At 45.0% G+C, this 18,913-nt stretch overlaps 1 protein-coding gene across 1 annotated transcript in view; it reads right to left on the bottom strand.

The window, feature by feature from the left end:
• rbks (ribokinase) overlaps nucleotides 1-18,913 on the bottom strand; it is a 171,567-nt gene that overhangs the window by 15,775 nt on the left and 136,879 nt on the right. The window contains exon 7 of the mRNA XM_028796333.2: nucleotides 11,952-12,043. Coding sequence (XP_028652166.1) covers nucleotides 11,952-12,043 — 92 coding nt within the window. The remainder of the gene's footprint in view (nucleotides 1-11,951; nucleotides 12,044-18,913) is intronic.

The raw sequence follows: 18,913 nt of genomic DNA, 5'->3' as shown, positions 1-18,913 counted from the left end.
AATGTTCTTTTTGCTTAACAGTGGTTTGCGTCTTGGAAATCTGCCATGCAGGCCGTTTTTGCCCAGTCTCTTTCTTATGGTGGAGTCGTGAACACTGACCTTAATTGAGGCAAGTGAGGCCTGCAGTTCTTTAGACGTTGTCCTGGGGTCTTTTGTGACCTCTCGGATGAGTCGTCTCTGCGCTCTTGGGGTAATTTTGGTCGGCCGGCCACTCCTGGGAAGGTTCACCACTGTTCCATGTTTTTGCCATTTGTGGATAATGGCTCTCACTGTGGTTCGCTGGAGTCCCAAAGCTTTAGAAATGGCTTTATAACCTTTACCAGACTGATAGATCTCAATTACTTCTGTTCTCATTTGTTCCTGAATTTCTTTGGATCTTGGCATGATGTCTAGCTTTTGAGGTGCTTTTGGTCTACTTCTCTGTGTCAGGCAGCTCCTATTTAAGTGATTTCTTGATTGAAACAGGTGTGGCAGTAATCAGGCCTGGGGGTGGCTACGGAAATTGAACTCAGGTGTGATACACCACAGTTAGGTTATTTTTTAACAAGGGGGCAATTACTTTTTCACACAGGGCCATGTAGGTTTGGATTTTTTTTCTCCCTAAATAATAAACACCAACATTTAAAAACTGCATTTTGTGTTTACTTGTGTTATATTTGACTAATGGTTAAATGTGTTTGATGATCAGAAACATTTTGTGTGACAAACATGCAAAAGAATAAGAAATCAGGAAGGGGGCAAATAGTTTTTCACACCACTGTAGTGCCTTTCACTCTATCTATCTATCTATCTATCTATCTATCTATCTATCTATCTATCTATCTATCTATCTATCTATCTATCATATAGTGCCTTTCACTCTATCTATCTATCTATCTATCTATCTATCTATCTATCTATCTATCTATCTATCTATCTATCTATCTATCTATCTATCATATAGTGCCTTTCACTCTATCTATCTATCTATCTATCATATAGTGCCTTTCACTCTATCTATCTATCTACATATAGTGTCTTTCATATCTATCTATCTATCTATCTATCTATCTATCTATCTATCTATCTATCTATCTATCTATCTATCATATAGTGCCTTTCACTCTATCTATCTATCTATCTATCTATCTATCTATCTATCTATCTATCTATCTATCTATCTATCATCATATAGTGCCATTCACTCTATCTATCATATAGTGCCTTTCACTCTATCTATCTATCATATAGTGCCTTTCACTCTATCTACATATAGTGCCTTTCACTCTATCTATCTATCTATCTATCTACATATAGTGTCTTTCATATCTATCTATCTATCATATAGTGCCTTTCACTCTATCTATCTATCTATCTATCTATCTATCTATCTATCTATCTATCTATCTATCTATCTATCTATCTATCATCATATAGTGCCATTCACTCTATCTATCTATCTATCATCATATAGTGCCATTCACTCTATCTATCTATCTATCTATCTATCTATCTATCTATCTATCTATCTATCTATCTATCTATCTATCTATCTATCTATCTATCATCATATAGTGCCATTCACTCTATCTATCTATCTATCTATCATATAGTGCCTTTCACTCTATCTATCTATCTATCTATCTATCTATCTATCTATCTATCTATCTATCTATCTATCTATCATCATATAGTGCCATTCACTCTATCTATCTATCATATAGTGCCTTTCACTCTATCTACATATAGTGCCTTTCACTCTATCTATCTATCTATCTATCTATCTATCTATCTATCTATCTATCTATCTATCTATCTATCTATCTATCTATAGTGTCTTTCATATCTGTCTATCTATCTATCTATCTATCATATAGTGCCTTTCACTCTATCTATCTATCTATCTATCTATCTATCTATCTATCTATCTATCTATCTATCTATCTATCTATCTATCTATCTATCTACATATAGTGTCTTTCATATCTGTCTATCTATCTATCTATCATATAGTGCCTTTCACTCTATCTATCTATCTATCTATCTATCTATCTATCTATCTATCTATCTATCTATCTATCTATCTATCTATCTATCTATCATCATATAGTGCCATTCACTCTATCTATCTATCATATAGTGCCTTTCACTCTATCTACATATAGTGCCTTTCACTCTATCTATCTATCTATCTATCTATCTATCTATCTATCTATCTATCTATCTATCTATCTATAGTGTCTTTCATATCTGTCTATCTATCTATCTATCATATAGTGCCTTTCACTCTATCTATCTATCTATCTATCTATCTATCTATCTATCTATCTATCTATCTATCTATCTATCTATCTATCTATCTACCTATCTATCTACATATAGTGTCTTTCATATCTGTCTATCTATCTATCTATCATATAGTGCCTTTCACTCTATCTATCTATCTATCTATCTATCTATCTATCTATCTATCTATCTATCTATCTATCTATCTATCTATCATATAGTGCCTTTCACTCTATCTATCTATCTATCTATCTATCTATCTATCTATCTATCTATCTATCATCATATAGTGCCATTCACTCTATCTATCATATAGTGCCTTTCACTCTATCTATCTATCATATAGTGCCTTTCACTCTATCTACATATAGTGCCTTTCACTCTATCTATCTATCTATCTATCTACATATAGTGTCTTTCATATCTATCTATCTATCATATAGTGCCTTTCACTCTATCTATCTATCTATCTATCTATCTATCTATCTATCTATCTATCTATCTATCTATCTATCATCATATAGTGCCATTCACTCTATCTATCTATCTATCATCATATAGTGCCATTCACTCTATCTATCTATCTATCTATCTATCTATCTATCTATCTATCTATCTATCTATCTATCTATCTATCTATCTATCTATCTATCTATCTATCATCATATAGTGCCATTCACTCTATCTATCTATCTATCTATCATATAGTGCCTTTCACTCTATCTATCTATCTATCTATCTATCTATCTATCTATCTATCTATCTATCTATCTATCTATCTATCTATCTATCATCATATAGTGCCATTCACTCTATCTATCTATCATATAGTGCCTTTCACTCTATCTACATATAGTGCCTTTCACTCTATCTATCTATCTATCTATCTATCTATCTATCTATCTATCTATCTATCTATCTATCTATCTATAGTGTCTTTCATATCTGTCTATCTATCTATCTATCTATCATATAGTGCCTTTCACTCTATCTATCTATCTATCTATCTATCTATCTATCTATCTATCTATCTATCTATCTATCTATCTATCTATCTACATATAGTGTCTTTCATATCTGTCTATCTATCTATCTATCATATAGTGCCTTTCACTCTATCTATCTATCTATCTATCTATCTATCTATCTATCTATCTATCTATCTATCTATCTATCTATCTATCTATCATCATATAGTGCCATTCACTCTATCTATCTATCATATAGTGCCTTTCACTCTATCTACATATAGTGCCTTTCACTCTATCTATCTATCTATCTATCTATCTATCTATCTATCTATCTATCTATCTATAGTGTCTTTCATATCTGTCTATCTATCTATCTATCATATAGTGCCTTTCACTCTATCTATCTATCTATCTATCTATCTATCTATCTATCTATCTATCTATCTATCTATCTATCTATCTATCTACCTATCTATCTACATATAGTGTCTTTCATATCTGTCTATCTATCTATCTATCATATAGTGCCTTTCACTCTATCTATCTATCTATCTATCTATCTATCTATCTATCTATCTATCTATCTATCTATCTATCTATCTATCTATCTATCTATCTATCATATAGTGTCTTTCATATGTCTCTATCTATCTGTCTGTCTCTCTCATTAAAGTTAATGTGTGACCTTTCAGTGGCACACCACACAAATCAATTCCTGACTTTTTTGCAGTATGATCTTATTTCATGTGTGTGCGTATGCCCAGCCTGAACCTGCCAGCTTAAAGATGGGGCTTGAATGTCATCACCTGAATCCATTTTTTTTTTGTAATCACTCATTTGCTACTTTAAAGACGGACACAGTAATAATACAAAAAACAACCAAAGACAGGAGGTCAGACTCACAAGACAATACACTTCAGCCTGACGAAGACCACGCTACTAAATTTGAAGAAGCCTGTGTTGGGGTACACTATGTGTGCTCCTTAAACTTTGCTTGGAGGACGTGGAGAGGACAGGCCTGTTTGTTCAGTCGTTTGCTGTGTCACACACGCTAGCTACAGAACGTATGGGGACAGACCAGGGTGCTAGCAGTGCCCTTAACTAACCCCCCTTTTGAGTCCTTCAGAGCGGAGGATGACTTTCTGGACAAATCGATGACGTGACTTGTAGCCCCCCCGACTCTGGCCTCACTCCCTGCACCCTAAACAAGAAGAGAGGTGACGGGATGTCGACTGTCCTGGTGGGCCCTGCTGTCAGCGAGGACTCTGCTGTCAGAGCTGAGCTGCACAGTGAAGCACCCACAGAACGGGTGGCAGTTCCACTCTTAAGTACATGAAAGTGCCATGCTGGCCGACCTCCATCTTTTATCAGACAGGGTACCTGATCATCTCCCACAGCTGGCTTTATGCCGACCAGAGGATTTAGGGAAGATGCCGCTGCTACTGTATGTGCTGTGTGTGCCGTGCAGTGCGTGTCACTGTGCTTTGTCCTTTGTCACCTCAAAGCCGTTTGGTGTTAAACGTGAGGTGCTGCTGTTTCAGTTCAGGTAGTTCACTGTCTGAGCAGCAGGTGGCGCTGAGTCTCTCTCTTTACTTAGTGTTTAAATCTCAGTGGTGGTCAGAAGATGACGATGTCCAAGGGGACAACAACACTCTGATGCCAATCGAGACACACCAGGTGCCATAGTGACTTTTGGTGCCATGAAAGGCTGCACAAACTTACATGTCTCACTAATGGGCAGACGTTATCAGCCATGTGAGTTAAGGGTTAGCGTTAGAGACATCTACAGACGCTAAGGAAACTTCTGGAATGACCCCCAAGCACACCTCTCAGGCCAAGGACACCTCAGATACGAGCTAATCGGCATGTGGCCTCGTCACGGAGTTCAACTCACGACACCAGAACGGCTGGGCCTGCTGGCAGCGCTCACAGTCCCGATGTTCGCCAAGGGTTACTGCCGCAGCATGCGATGCCCCAAACTGTGTGGCTCCCTTCCCAGGTGTGATTACCAGATTGTAAGACAGATGTGTTCCTGGAAATCGACCAAAAATAAAAAAAAACAAACCCCAACCAAATAAAGGCTGTTTATGAGCGTGCGTGGGGGGGCAGGGTGGGCACGAATGGCATGTCTTTCATGTCCTCGATGCCCCACCCGGCTTCAATGGCTCCTCATTCCCAGACCACTTTAAAAAGACCTTCTGTCAGCAATCTGCACCCCCCCCACACAGCCCCCCGGGCATGACGGCGCACACTTGATGCATCTCCATTACTCGCCGTTTTACATTCTTCTCTTTTGTACGCCGCCGGCCGCGACTCTGTTATCAATTTAAACTGTTCCACCTTGACAGCTGCAGTCACACGGGCCGCGCGGCTTACCGTAAATCGACGGCTCTGTTTTCGCACGCTCTCCAAAGGGCGCTGACCTGCGGTGACCCCGCCGCGCACTCTTTGTGCTCCGCAACGTGTGGTCGCTCCGTCTTTACGGGCTTCGAGGTGGACGGCCCGTCTAGTAGTGGTGCACTGCAGCCCCACCTCAAAATACAGCAGGCTCACAAAGTCCTCGGAACCCCTCAGCATCCCATAATGACAAACACGTCTTCAGAGAGGTTTGAAAATGGATGAAAAACCAAAAGAAGACATCTCTTCTACGTCCCTCCAAGCTTGGCTCTGGCCATTCTTCTAGTCAGGACCTCTCCAGCTCTGTTGGACTGGATGGGAAACATCTGTGACCCGCCATCTTCTGGTTTCTCCACAGATGTTCTCCTGAGTTTAAATCAGGGCTTTGGCTGGACCACTCGAAGACACTCGGACACTTGTCCCCAAAGCCACTCCAGGGTTGTCTTGGCCCTTCTGAGGTGGTGTGCCCTCCGCAGCAGGTGTTCTTCAAGGACCTCTCTGGACTTGGCAGCATTCCTCCTCCTCCTCCTTAGGCCACTCCTGGTGGCTCTGAGGTTAGGGATCTGCGCCGGAAATCGCAAGGCTGCCACTTTGAATCCTGTAAACAGCAGAAGTGTTTCCACTCGTTTGGACCCTTAACTTGCATTCACTCCATCCTGGGTATGACGTTATTCTGCATCCAGCTCTGCCAGCTGGTCCTCCGACTTACAGGGAAAACTTGAGGGTTGGCACTCCTCCCACTGTTCCAGTGTGGTGCTGAGGTGTCACCCGCTGCACTTGGGTCCCAGTCTGAGTGGTTCATCATGTGGTGGGTGTGGTGACGTGCTATTGGTGGATGCTCCCAACCCCTCTTTCCTCCTCCTCAGTTCTGACCAGTCTCTCTGTCCCCATGGCATGATGCTGGCACCACCCTGCTTCACTGCAGAGATGGGATTAAGTAGCACCAGGCCTTCATCAGACTCAGGGCTTGGAGTTCTAAGTGGTATAGCAGGTCCACGGCTTCCAATAAAAAAGGTCGGGTTTTTAAATCCGTATAGCCGTACCATTCTCCGTGGGCGCGATTGCACGTCCGCGGGGAGTTAATGGGGTAGTGGGAGCGAGTCGCACCTGCACGTGAGGGTGCGGTCACTCTCGATTGCCTCACTGGTTTCCTGCAGTGCGTGATTAAGGCACTGCGCCCACGGGTCGACACCAGAGAATGGAGATAGATAAGTCGTGGAAGAGAAATGGAAGAAAACAGGGAGATAGAGATAGAGATGGAAAGATGTGCAGAGGTCAAGTGAAGAGAAGGGCAGTCTAAGCGGGTGGTGCTGGCCGCCTGTAAGGAGGAGACAGCACGAGATGGAGCCCCGCGAAGGTGCGTTAGTTGGTGGCACTCTGGGGGGCTAGTCCGACACACTGAAAGCTCAAGTGAGTGGGGTGAGCAGGGCAGGTGTCCTCCTGAGGGATCTGAGGAGCGACTGTGGGAGTGCGAGTTTTATTACACGGCATCTTAAAGTGCGTATTTAATGAGGCCTACCAGTGTATGTACTTGCATTGCTGTTATTTTTGAATATGACACAATCAACGTGTTTACCTGCACACACATAACCGGATTCAGGTGAATAATCCCGTTAAGGGCACAATCCTGCTTTTTTAATAATCCACTTTGTCACGTGCGAGTCCCTGTCTTGCACCCCAAAGCACGAGGCTGAGTCTCAGTACTTTAGCGAAACCAGCTTTATTCCGCTTGAAACAGGAGCAGCACGGTTATTTATTGTAGCGGGATCTACTGCTCTCCTACACACAGACACAGCACTCAGGCCAAGTAATCCTGCTCTCTTCATTTATAATGTTCCTTACATCACCCATCGATGACAAGCGCGTACAGCGTGAATGATAATGAGAATTAGCCTGCAGCCTGTGATCATTTTCTAAATATGTTTAGTCATATTGACGCTTTACTCAGAGGTGTCTGTTGAGCCCTATACCGGTGCGTGTGCCTCTTGTCTTACGTTCAGTGCTGCTGGGTAATAAGAACAGTGCGGGTATTTACTTCAGTAAGATATACATTAGGTTACTCATTACTTTAAAAATTAATCAGACTACACAGCGTGTGCTACTTTTAACGTGTCGCTCTGCTGCTCTTGAGATTGTGCTGATAAGTTTAACAACAATTTCTTTTTTGTGTGGCTACATTTTGTGATTTCTTTATTTCACCCAAGTCATGTCAGGTCAGGTCAGGTTGAGGGACATACACTGGTATAGCGTGTCACTGCCAGCACAACTTGATGAAACAGCTCAGGATCCTGGTTGGCAAGACAGACACGCGGTCCAGTCCCACCCTCTGGAAATGACCCTCTATCTGCCGCAGCCAGGTGTTACGTGGGCGACCCATTGGCCTGGTCCAGCCACTCGGGTCCTCAACAATGAGGATCACCCTCGGGTAATCATAGCACATGGCTGTAGTGCCGTAACTGACACTCCCTCACAATGTGGGTCATTCGGGACTCCATGAGCAACACAAAGTCAGACCAGCGATACCAAAGGATTCTCCAAAGAGACACACATGAAGGAATCCAGTCTTTGTTTCAAGTCACTGGATAGCATCCATGTCTCGCAACCAGGAAGCACCAGGACTCTAAAGACCTTCATCCTTTTGCTGAGATATCAGGAGCACCGCACACCCCTTCCCAGTGACTGCATGACCCCCCTATGTTCTCCCAATCCGTCTACTGACTTCATAAGAAGAGTCACCAGAGACATCAATGTCACTGCCCAGGTAAGTAAACCTCTCAATGACGAGGTTGGCACTCTCCCCGCAGACAGACACACTGCTGATGGCCGTGCCCAAGAGGTCATTAAAGTCCTGGCTCTTTGGTTTTTATCAGGACCCTCGCAAGCCCAGACACTCCGACTCCTCGCTCAGTCTCTCGAGAGCCTCCATTGACTCTGAGAAGATCACAGCATCGTCTGCAAAGTCGAGATCAGTGAATCTCTCTTCACCAACAGATGTTTCAGCCAGGAGAAGGATGAATGAGATCACCCGAACATTTGTCTTTGGAATTTATTTCATGAATGCTTCTTCCCGTAGCTGCTGAAAGCTTTGCAAAGAAAAAACACGCACGGGCTGACAGAATATGAAAGACATGTGCAGAGCTCAAAATCCTTAACAGTAACCCAGTTTAGGGTTTACATGGTGTAAGGGACGGCCGATAGCCCAACCCGGCTAGGACGCTCTAAAGATGGAAGGATGGCAGCCTTTGTGAATCTATCTATCTATCTATCTATCTATCTATCTATCTATCTATCTATCTATCTATCTATCTATCTATTATATAGCGCCTTTCATCTATCTATCTATCTATCTGTTATATAGCACCTTTCATCTATCTATCTATCTATCTATCTATCTATCTATCTATCTATCTATCTATCTATCTATCTATCTATCTATCTATCTATCTATCTATTATATAGCGCCTTTCATCTATCTATCTATCTGTTATATAGCGCCTTTCATCTATCTATCTATCTATCTATCTATCTATCTATCTATCTATCTATCTATCTATCTATCTATCTATCTATCTATCTATCTATCTATCCTTGATTTAGAGTGGTGCCCCGAATTCCCACAAGGCACCATGGGACTTGGAGTTCAACATTTCAGCCCTGTTGGGTACCATGGGGTGCTGTGGAAGAGACATATGATATGACGTTTCCACCTGAACCACAAGTGCTTACAGAACACGTGGGCGGAAGAGCAGATGGCAAATATAAAAGGACGGGATCGGCCTCACAAAACGACCCAGAGTCAGGAGGTGGAGGACAAAGCGTGTGAGAAGGAGTGGAGGCGACAGAAGAAGAGAGATAAAGGAGTGTGTCATATTATTTGGCGCTAGTGTACTGTACTGTACTGTGAAGTGGGAAGCAACAGAAGACGCTTCCTCACTGAAGGATAAAACGTGTGTTGTGCTGAACTTGTGTCTTAGCCTGTCTGAGCGGTACGCCTCCTGGTGGTCCACAATGGCCACATAATCCGATTATTCACAGAGAAATCTACGTGTGTCAACCAGGTTTCTCAGAGGCCAATAATCGGCAATACGGGCTTGCAAGGCATTTTTATTTCCCAGGTTGCTGTGACTAGCCGGGTTATTGGAGCACATGGAAACGCGCTCATTGTTACAAAAATATTTCATACACAAAACACATGATAACTGATTCTTTGATGAAGGAGACTCGTAGGGCCAGATGTGATACTCAAGAGAGAACACACACACAGATGAAGACGTAACCAACCAAGATGAAACCACACAAGCGAGCAGACAGAACAAGCACGTGAGTCCATAAAAATGTTGACCCAAAGTGGTTGTATTTGAAATCCAACTGAGGGTCAGTCAGTCATTTTCAAACCCGCGGGGGTCTGCTGGAGCCTATTCCAGCTAGCATAGGGCATAGAGGAGGTTAGGCGCAGCAGTGCCAACACACACCACATGACAAACCAACTCAGTGCAGCCATGCGACGGGTGACGCCTCAGCCCCACACGAGTTCAGATGGAATGGAGCAGTTGCAGGAGGCTTTTTTACGGTGGCTGGAGTGCCAATACTGCCAACAACCCCCAGGTTTTTCCCTGCAGGTTGGAGGGCCTACATGCAGGGCATAGAGCAGGGGACAAACCCTGGACAGGGCACCAGTCCATCGCAGGGCAAACCTACACACACTCATATACCAAGCACACACACGAGATCGCCAGTCCACCTAACCAGCATGCCTTTGGACTGTGGGAGGAAACACGCACAGATACAGGACAATACGCGAAGTCCTTGGGGCGAGAACCCTGGTCTCCTTACTGCGAGTGAACTGCACTACCGCTGTGCCACCGTAGCAACTTGAGGGTGAACACAGACAATCGCAATCCTTTTTGGGGTGTTACGGTTTGATTTATAAAAGGAGCACCTCATTACGTTTCTTCCTTCCAGAAACCTCTGCAGCAGCCCGATGATACCCAATAGCACAGCTCGTCTATGGCTGCTGGGAATTGAAGTCCATACTAGTAGCTAGTGCTGCTACATTCTGAGTAAACTCTCTAACTGTCTTGTGGTATAGCGGGTCCACAGCTCATGTCAAGAGGGCACTTTTTAAATAAATAAACGCCGCACTCGCAGTGTGGTGGTTGTGTGGCTGAAGTTGTTTCCTGGGGTGATTCGTGATGTGGCCGTTTCTCACCTAAGTGCACAGGTGAGAGGTGGTCTGCATCCGTGATTGTTCCGGGGCTGCTGATTTGCCACAGCTGCCACGTCCTCTTCATAAACAGAAGCACGAGGCGGCTAAGAGAGAAAGAAAAAAGGAATGGAAGTAAAAAAGAAAAGAGACGGAGGTTACAGGAAGCCGTATAGAGAGAGAGAACTGATGTGAGCGAAAGCGAGTGTGTGCTCGCAGGCAGACAGGCAGGCAGCTGGACAGTGAGCCCTAACAGTGGCGTTTGGCCGACACTCTGTGGGGCAGAAGGAGCGGAGAGTGACCAGGGATGAAGGACGGCTGGTCGTGTAAGGCCGAGATGGCAGCGGGAGTCGTGGAGTCTTGGGAAGGTGTGCCTCAGCGTGAGAGACCTGGCCATTGAGGAACCCAAGTCTCGGTCCAGTAAGGGAGGCGTACGGAGCCAGGGAACGAAAGGCAACCGGTCAGCTGCTGAGAGGGCGACTCCCCTGTTGAGAAGCCCGTATGGGAGAAGCAGGGGAGCCGCCAGATAAAGGAAGACAGCGGGCTTTGCATTTTAAAGGGTCTGCTTCCAGCGTTGTTTGAACCTCGTTTTAAAGGATTGTTGCTTTTTCCGTTTATTGCATTTTTAACCTCCACTCAGGATTCTTTATTTATTTAATGATCTTTGATGCACTGCACTTCTTTATTTGGACACTTTGTTTTTGATTGTTGTTCTGTTGAATTTTAATAAAAGCACTCTTGCACTTTTACACCGTCCCCTTGCTCTATTGTTGTGCCTCACTGCCGTGCTCATCAGTAACATTACCGACGGTGACGGGTTCAAGGGCTCTCAGAAGCAAGATGGGAGCATGGAGTCGAACCCGCATCGTCACATGTCCCCACTCATTCTAAGCACAATTCACTTATGTTTTATACACTCAACAGACGTAAAAGACTCCAACTTCACTTCACACCAGTTAACTCCCATCCTGTATCTCTTGTCTCAAACCAGACCCCTAACTGATGTTGACTCTGTGACCTTCATTTAACCGCCTGGTAAATGCGATTTGCCAGCCAGTAAGCACAGCGCCGCCACATCTTCTTCTATTTTCCCAGAGTCCCTGCTGTTAACTTACCTCTGACTCGTTGCAGCAGAACACATCTGATGAGGAGTAAAATTCCGGGTCCAGCTCGGCGGCCGCAGGAGCGGGATTAAAAATGGTTCTCACTGCAAACAGAACACAAAATCTGGTCAAGGTGGGGGGGTGTGATGGTCTTGAGCACCTGTCACAATCATATTTTAGATTACAAATGTCACTTGCCTTGTGCCCTGTGCTAGCTGGGATAGGCTACAGCAGACCCCGACGAGCCTGTTCAGGAGTAAGCAGGTTAGACATTGACCGACTGACTGACCACAGGTCATTCTCACTTTCATAAGAAATGTGGAAAGAGGGGACGTCAACACTTGACCCTTCGTCCTGTGTGTACGTATGTGTACGGGGGTCCGTATACCGGACAAGACACGTGTAACCCAGGGGCTCCAAAGGCTGAAGAAAAGCTCAGAGGATCATTAAAACAAAAGGAGAGACGACGTGTCGGTCAAGGTGTCACCGACTTTCTCCCACAGTGGCGCAGGGTGTCGACGGACGAGGTCACCGAGTGCCACATGAAAGGGAGAGGAAGCCACTTTTGGTAAACATGCTGCAGCGTCTCCTGTGATTTACGAGGAGAGGAAAGACGGAGTGGGGTGGCGCTGGCAGGCAGACGGTGGCTCATTATCAAAGTTCACCGCCCGTGCAGACACACGTGGTTAACAAACGAGTGAGTGATGAACATGAAGAACCCCTCAAGCTCTACTGCCAGGAAAAGAACAAAAGACAAAGGCAGGGTGGTGAAGGGTGGCCGAGACAGTAAAGGGTCTGACCGCAGGTTCAGCTCCCACTGTCACGTGCCTGTGGTCACGGTGTGATGAAACGGTGCACGTCAAGTCCCCTGAGATGTGTGTGTGTGTGTGGATATTAACTGTTTAACACAAAACACCACCTGTGACTCACTGCTGAAACCAAATCAACACAAACCACAATGTCCAAATTAAACAGAGCGACGTCATCATCCACCGAGGGAGAGGAAGGAGGACAGGAGAGGAGAACACAAATCACCACGGCTGGTGAGTTCTGCACATACAGTGGGGGGCGCGTCCCCTTTTTGCATAATTTACACAATAAATGGCCTCAGCCCTTCAGACATTCAACATTAGACAAAGGGAATGTGAAGGAACACACCGGACCAAAGATATCCAACATCTTCAAGTTTAAAAAGTGACCTGGGATGCCAGAAGAAAGTTTGGGGCGCCAACCAGGCAACTCCATTTAATTGTAGGAAGGAAAATGAAAAGGCCTGGCACTCCAGTAAAACTACGCCACTTCAGTGGGAGCTCCGTCATCGTTGAGGTCCAGGTCCAAAATGGACGCCTCCTTTTTAAAGTGTCTGGGATAGAAGGGGCTGTGGGCGTCCTTGGATGTCATCTACGAACACAGAGAGAGAAGGAATGGTGAAAGTCAGCGCCCCCTCTCGATCCAAGGTGGTACTGCTTACCTTCTCAGAGCCTGGAAGGAGGTCTCCTGACACACAAGCTTGACACAATGTAGCTTCTATATTTGGTTTCAGCCCCTTTAGCTGATCGCTTGTTAAAGTTTGATGTCGCCATTGGGGAGTTTTAGCCCACTTTGTTTGTAGCACTGCTTTAATTCAGACACATTGTGAGTCCGGGCGGCTCGTTTCCACCTCTCAAATGGTTTCACAGCAGGACGTCGAGTAGGCCCCCTTCAGAAGATCTGAGCCACTCAGTTGTTGACTTGCTTTTGTGTTTTGGCTCATCGCCCTGCTGTATAACCCAGTGACATTTCAGATTTGGGTCACAAGCGGACAAGTGGACATTCTCCTTAACACAATTCATGGCTCCATCAAGTCTTGAAAGTGTCCGCACACCAGCACCACCATCAACACCATGTTTTATTGGAGGTCTGAAGTTCTTACTTTTGAATGCCAGATATTGAGGGTCCTGCGTCTTCCAAAGAATAATTCTTTGCATTTATATAGCGCTTTTCTCACTACTCAAAGCACTCAGCAATTGCAGGTTAAGGGCCCAACAGAGCAGAGTCCCTATTGGCATTTACGGGATTCGAACCGGCAACCTTCTGATTGCCAGTGCAGATCCCTAGCCTCAGAGCCATCACTCCACCAAATTCAAGATTGGTCCGGTCTCTCCACCGAACATTATTCCAAAAGGATTTTTGCAAATGTGACACGAGCAGTGACATTCTTCATGGAGAGCAGAGCAAAATGTAAAATTGTGATTAATGGTGAAATGACAACTGTCAGCAATCAACGACAAGAAGGCATCCACAACCTGAAGGTGAGCTGTAGCCAAAATCCAGAATTCAAACCGTACAATAAGCCAAAGACAAACTGCCGCCCACATCTCGATCAAAATGTAGACACAAGACTGTTACTGAAGCAGAAATGAGATTTACTGGGAATGAAAAACCAAGAGGTGTTCACACCTAAAGGCTCAAACTGAAGTTGTTTGACTGTTGGATCCGGAATCTTGGACGCCGCACAGAATGCCATGCAGGGTTATAAAGCCAAGCATCTGTGAGGTGGCATGTAGTGCCTTCTGGGAGGCAGCTCTTAGCAACAGTGCAGCACATGCAAAATGACTGCAAAATGGCGGCAGGAAGCCGCACCTGTTAAATGCGTCCATTGCTTTCTTCCACATATACATACATATATGCATAGAATTGTAATTAAAGCATAAACTAAAAGTGGCTGAGAAGGGCAAAGGATGTATAATTATGGTACCAGTATCATTGCAAGCGGGTCAAACAACCGGTAAAATCTTCTTTGCATGCCATGACAGGGCACGACTCACAATCAAATTTCAAAAAAGTGTCGGGATCAGTTTTCTTCTGCTTCCTCCGTAGAGGTAAAGACAATAAATACGTCCATTGCTGCCATGTTTGGCTGCCTGCTACAGCAGCTCTCATGACTGTTTGTCTGTGCTGTTGTTTTTCTGTTGTTTTGCTTGGATTACATGCTATAAAGGATGGTGCAGGTGGGGCGAGGGTCCATACCTGGATGGGAGGCCAGCCCTTCAGAGGCACAAGAAGAAAGCCCAGGCAGAAGATGACAGTCTGGAAGAAGAAGGTATGCTGGCATCCCATCAGGGCTATACCAAGGCACAATGCCCAGTGTGATGGAAGGCCTGGGGGAGACAACTGGTCAGTGTCACATGCCTCACTGACATGTTAGGGGGCAACACCACTGGGTGGAGGCACCACAAGGCATGCTGGGAACTGTAGTCCCATTGGATGACCCTGTTGTGTTCTGGGGGTTTGCTGCCAGAGGGTCTTGTGGGAATTTGTGATCCCTGATTTTGAGGACTTCTGCTCAACCCAGGATGCCCTAGCACCGAATCTTCTACTGGGTCTAAGATAAAAGAAGCCGCTGAACCTCATCCAAGTGAGTCGGAGTCGGGAGAGGAGCCGCACATCACTCGGAATAAATGATAGAGAAGCGAGAATTTGTGCTTAACCTGTGGAGATATTTTTGTTAAAATAAACCTGGTTCTTAAACCCGTGACTTGTGTCGGTGTGGTGGGGTTTGGAGTTTGGGCTGCTGCACAGCCTCCCACTGGTCACAAGTCACAGTTCAAGGTTTACTTTAACAAAAATATCTCCACCAGTTAATCGCTCAATAGGTTTTGCCAGGCCTGCCTTAACCAACCCAACACCGCAAGCCTGTGTGTGCAAGGTGAGAAGGTTCTGGAATCGCGACTGCCACCAGTACCCTGCACGACCTTCCGCTACAATGACCTGTGGTCTCGGCCCCCTTCCATTCCTGGACTGTCCGTCTCTACTGATCAAGGGAGGAGAGAGCTGAGGAAACTCGGCACAAACAAGTCGGCAGGGTCGGATGGAATCGACCTCAGGGTGCTCAGTCTGCTACTCGTATGGATGAGGGGTTTCAGTTTGTGACTTTTAATAAATTTGCAAAGCTTTTCTGAAAACACGTCACTCTATCATTCCGGGTCACTGAGGGCAGATTGATGGTAAAATGACATCTACAACACGGTCAAGTGTGCTGTCTGTGTGAGCTGACGCAGAAGACACCACAGAGGCAGGAACTGAGGGGTACGTGGCGGCCCTGGGTCACCACTCACACAGCTATTCGCACCTCTGTGACAGTTTACACGCCTGTGTCACGCCGCTTCCACGCTAATGAAACTCTACACACACTCTGACGTCTCGTCCCAAACGCGATGACAGCGCCACTTTCTAACTAACTCAACATGAAAGCCTTCTTCCTGCATGTTGGTTTGCTTCTTTGCATCACGTAGCTGCAGGCCTCATTTTTATTCCTGGTACAGGAAGTCGTTGACTGAGGTCAGCAGCTCTTTCGAGTAACAGTGAAAGTGTCCTCAAACGGTACAACCGCAGAATCAGAGGTGAAAGGAAAAAAAAAAGAAAAAGTCTCCTGACGTGCCGTACGGCACAGGTCTCTGCAGAACTTCCACGAGGGCTGACGCCACAGAGTTCATATGGAAGCGAAACTTCTGAGAACACGCGGATTGCGTCAGAGGGACCTCACTGACTGTGTGCTGCGCCTGCTGGTGATTTACAAAATGTCAGATATGGGGGGAAACCTCAGGGCATCTGATATGGGCGGCAGGTTCAGTTCAGGTGGGTGCTGCTTCACCTGCGACTCTCATTCATGCAGTCAATCACCGTGTGATGGTGGTGAGCCCAATGAAAGCACCTGAGAGTATACAGCACCTTCACAAAGTCTTCAGACCCTCCACTTTCCTTATGTTGCAGCCTTGGGACAAAATCATTGAAATTCCTGTTTTCACTTATCAAGCAACCCGCGATACCCCAGAAAGACAAAGCGAAAAACAGAACTTGAAGAATTTCTGAAAACTGAACTATCCCTTTGACACAAGCATCCAGACCCTCTCCTCCGTACTCAGTTGTGACTCCAGCCGGGAGTCTTCTTAGGTCCGACGCCACAAGCTTCACACATCAGGATTTGAGGATTTGCTGGCATTCTGCCGAGTTCTGACAGGTTGGATGGAGACCATCAGTGGACGGCTATTGTCAGAAGTGTCCAGAGATGTGTGTCCCAAGGTCTGGGCCACTCAAGAACATTCACAGAGTTGTCCCAAAGCCACTTGTGTGTTGTCTGTCAGCCTTCGGCCTAATCGGAGGTCCACCATGAAGCCAGAGCGGGTTTTCATTAAGGATGTCTCTGGGCTTTGCTCTGTGCTTCTTTCCCTCAGCCCTGATGCTGCCATCACCATACTTCACCCCTGCAATGGTTTGGCACAGGTGATGAGTGGTGCCCGGTTTGCTCCAGACGTACCCAAACAGTTCCATCTTGCTTTCATCAGACCAGAGAATCTTTTTTCTCACCGTCTATGGAGTCCTTTTTTTTGCAAACTCCAAATGAGATTCTATGTGTCTGTTACTGAGGAGAGACTTCCTTCTGGCCACTCTGTCAAAAAGCCCAGAGTTCTACACTGGTGGCCATCCTTCTGGAAGTTTTCTCCCATCTCCATACTGGTCCTCTGGAGCTCAGGTAGAGTGACCATTGGGTTTTTGGTCTCTTCCCTTACTGTGGCCCTTTGCCCTCAATTGCTCAGTATGGCCACGGGGTCAGATCTAGGAAGAGTTGTGGTCTTTCCAAACTTCTTTCATTTAACAATCATGGAGGCCACTGTGCTCCTGGGATCCTTCAGTGCAGCAGCCATTCCCAGATCGGAGCCTCGACACGATGCTGTCCCTAAGTTCAGCCCCCCAGGTGACTTGGCTCCTTAACAGAGAGAGCTGACCATCCTTTTAGCAATGGCAGAACACAGACACCTGGTGATTTCATGCAGTGCGTTATTTCACACTCTTGACTTCATTGAGCGGGATTAGATCTTCAAATGAGGGTCTGCTTAGAATTCCAAGGGCTAAACTTAAAAGAAGTGGTGAGGCAACCTTCTGCTGTTGGGCACCCAAAACTCTGGAATACGAGTTTACCGATAGAAAGTCGCCACACTAATACAGTGGAGCACTTTAAAAAACTGCTAAAAACCCGGCATTCTCACAGCTACATTTTAATGTAACCCTCATCAACTACAGTACATGTGCATTGAATTATCGTTTTTATTATGACTTGTGAGAAACTAATTTAGATGTAACAGTAAGTATTTTGGTTTGCAGTGTATACACTGAAATATAACAATTGATTTAGGAAAAATACTGAGATGGTCAAGTTAATAAAGAATGTACCAGAAGAAAGGTTGATGTAATACACAAAATGTACTGAAGGATGACTAAGAAATCAGCAGATGTCCTATAAACAATCAAAATGGACAGTTGTGATATGCACAGAGATTTCAAGGGTGGTAGCTCAACTCAAAGGTATCCATCCATCCATCCATTATCCAACCCGCTATATCCTAACTACAGGGTCATGGGGGGTCTGCTGAAGCCAATACTCAAAGGTATAAGAAGAAAATAATAAAATTGACTTTTATTTTATATGTCATTTGGGTATAAGCTGATGACCCAACCAGAGTAAATGTGACCCTGTTATGTACATTCATTTTCTTTGTCACACACGTGCACATGGGAGACTGCTAGAGGGACCAATCAATGGTAATTCCATGCCAGGCCAGGGGGGCGGCAGGGTCAGTGGCGTAGCTAGGGGCGGGTGGAGGGGGCAGTCCGCTCCGGGCGGCATTATTGGCCAAAAGGCTCAGAACACACTCACATGTAAGCAGCAGGGTTTGGAAAAATATCACTCATGAATGAAAAAAAGTCAAATTCTCTGATTTCCATCCACAACTGCTTCAAAAATCATTTTCAGACGGTCCTTCTGTGACGGCATCAGACACAGTAGTTGAAATTTATGAGGCAATTACAAAAATAAACAAATATTACACCGAAAATAATTTCTAGGAAGATAAACAACTAATTCACAATGTATAATTTCGTTTTGTTAACAATCCGAATGCGTTCTTGCTCATCTCTACCTATCACTTGTACACCAC

This window comes from Erpetoichthys calabaricus, chromosome 3 (assembly GCF_900747795.2).
Source record: "Erpetoichthys calabaricus chromosome 3, fErpCal1.3, whole genome shotgun sequence".
Taxonomy (NCBI): Eukaryota; Metazoa; Chordata; class Cladistia; order Polypteriformes; family Polypteridae; genus Erpetoichthys; species Erpetoichthys calabaricus.
Note: the sequence above shows the minus strand (reverse complement) of the source record. Positions and strands in the feature narration are given on the sequence as shown.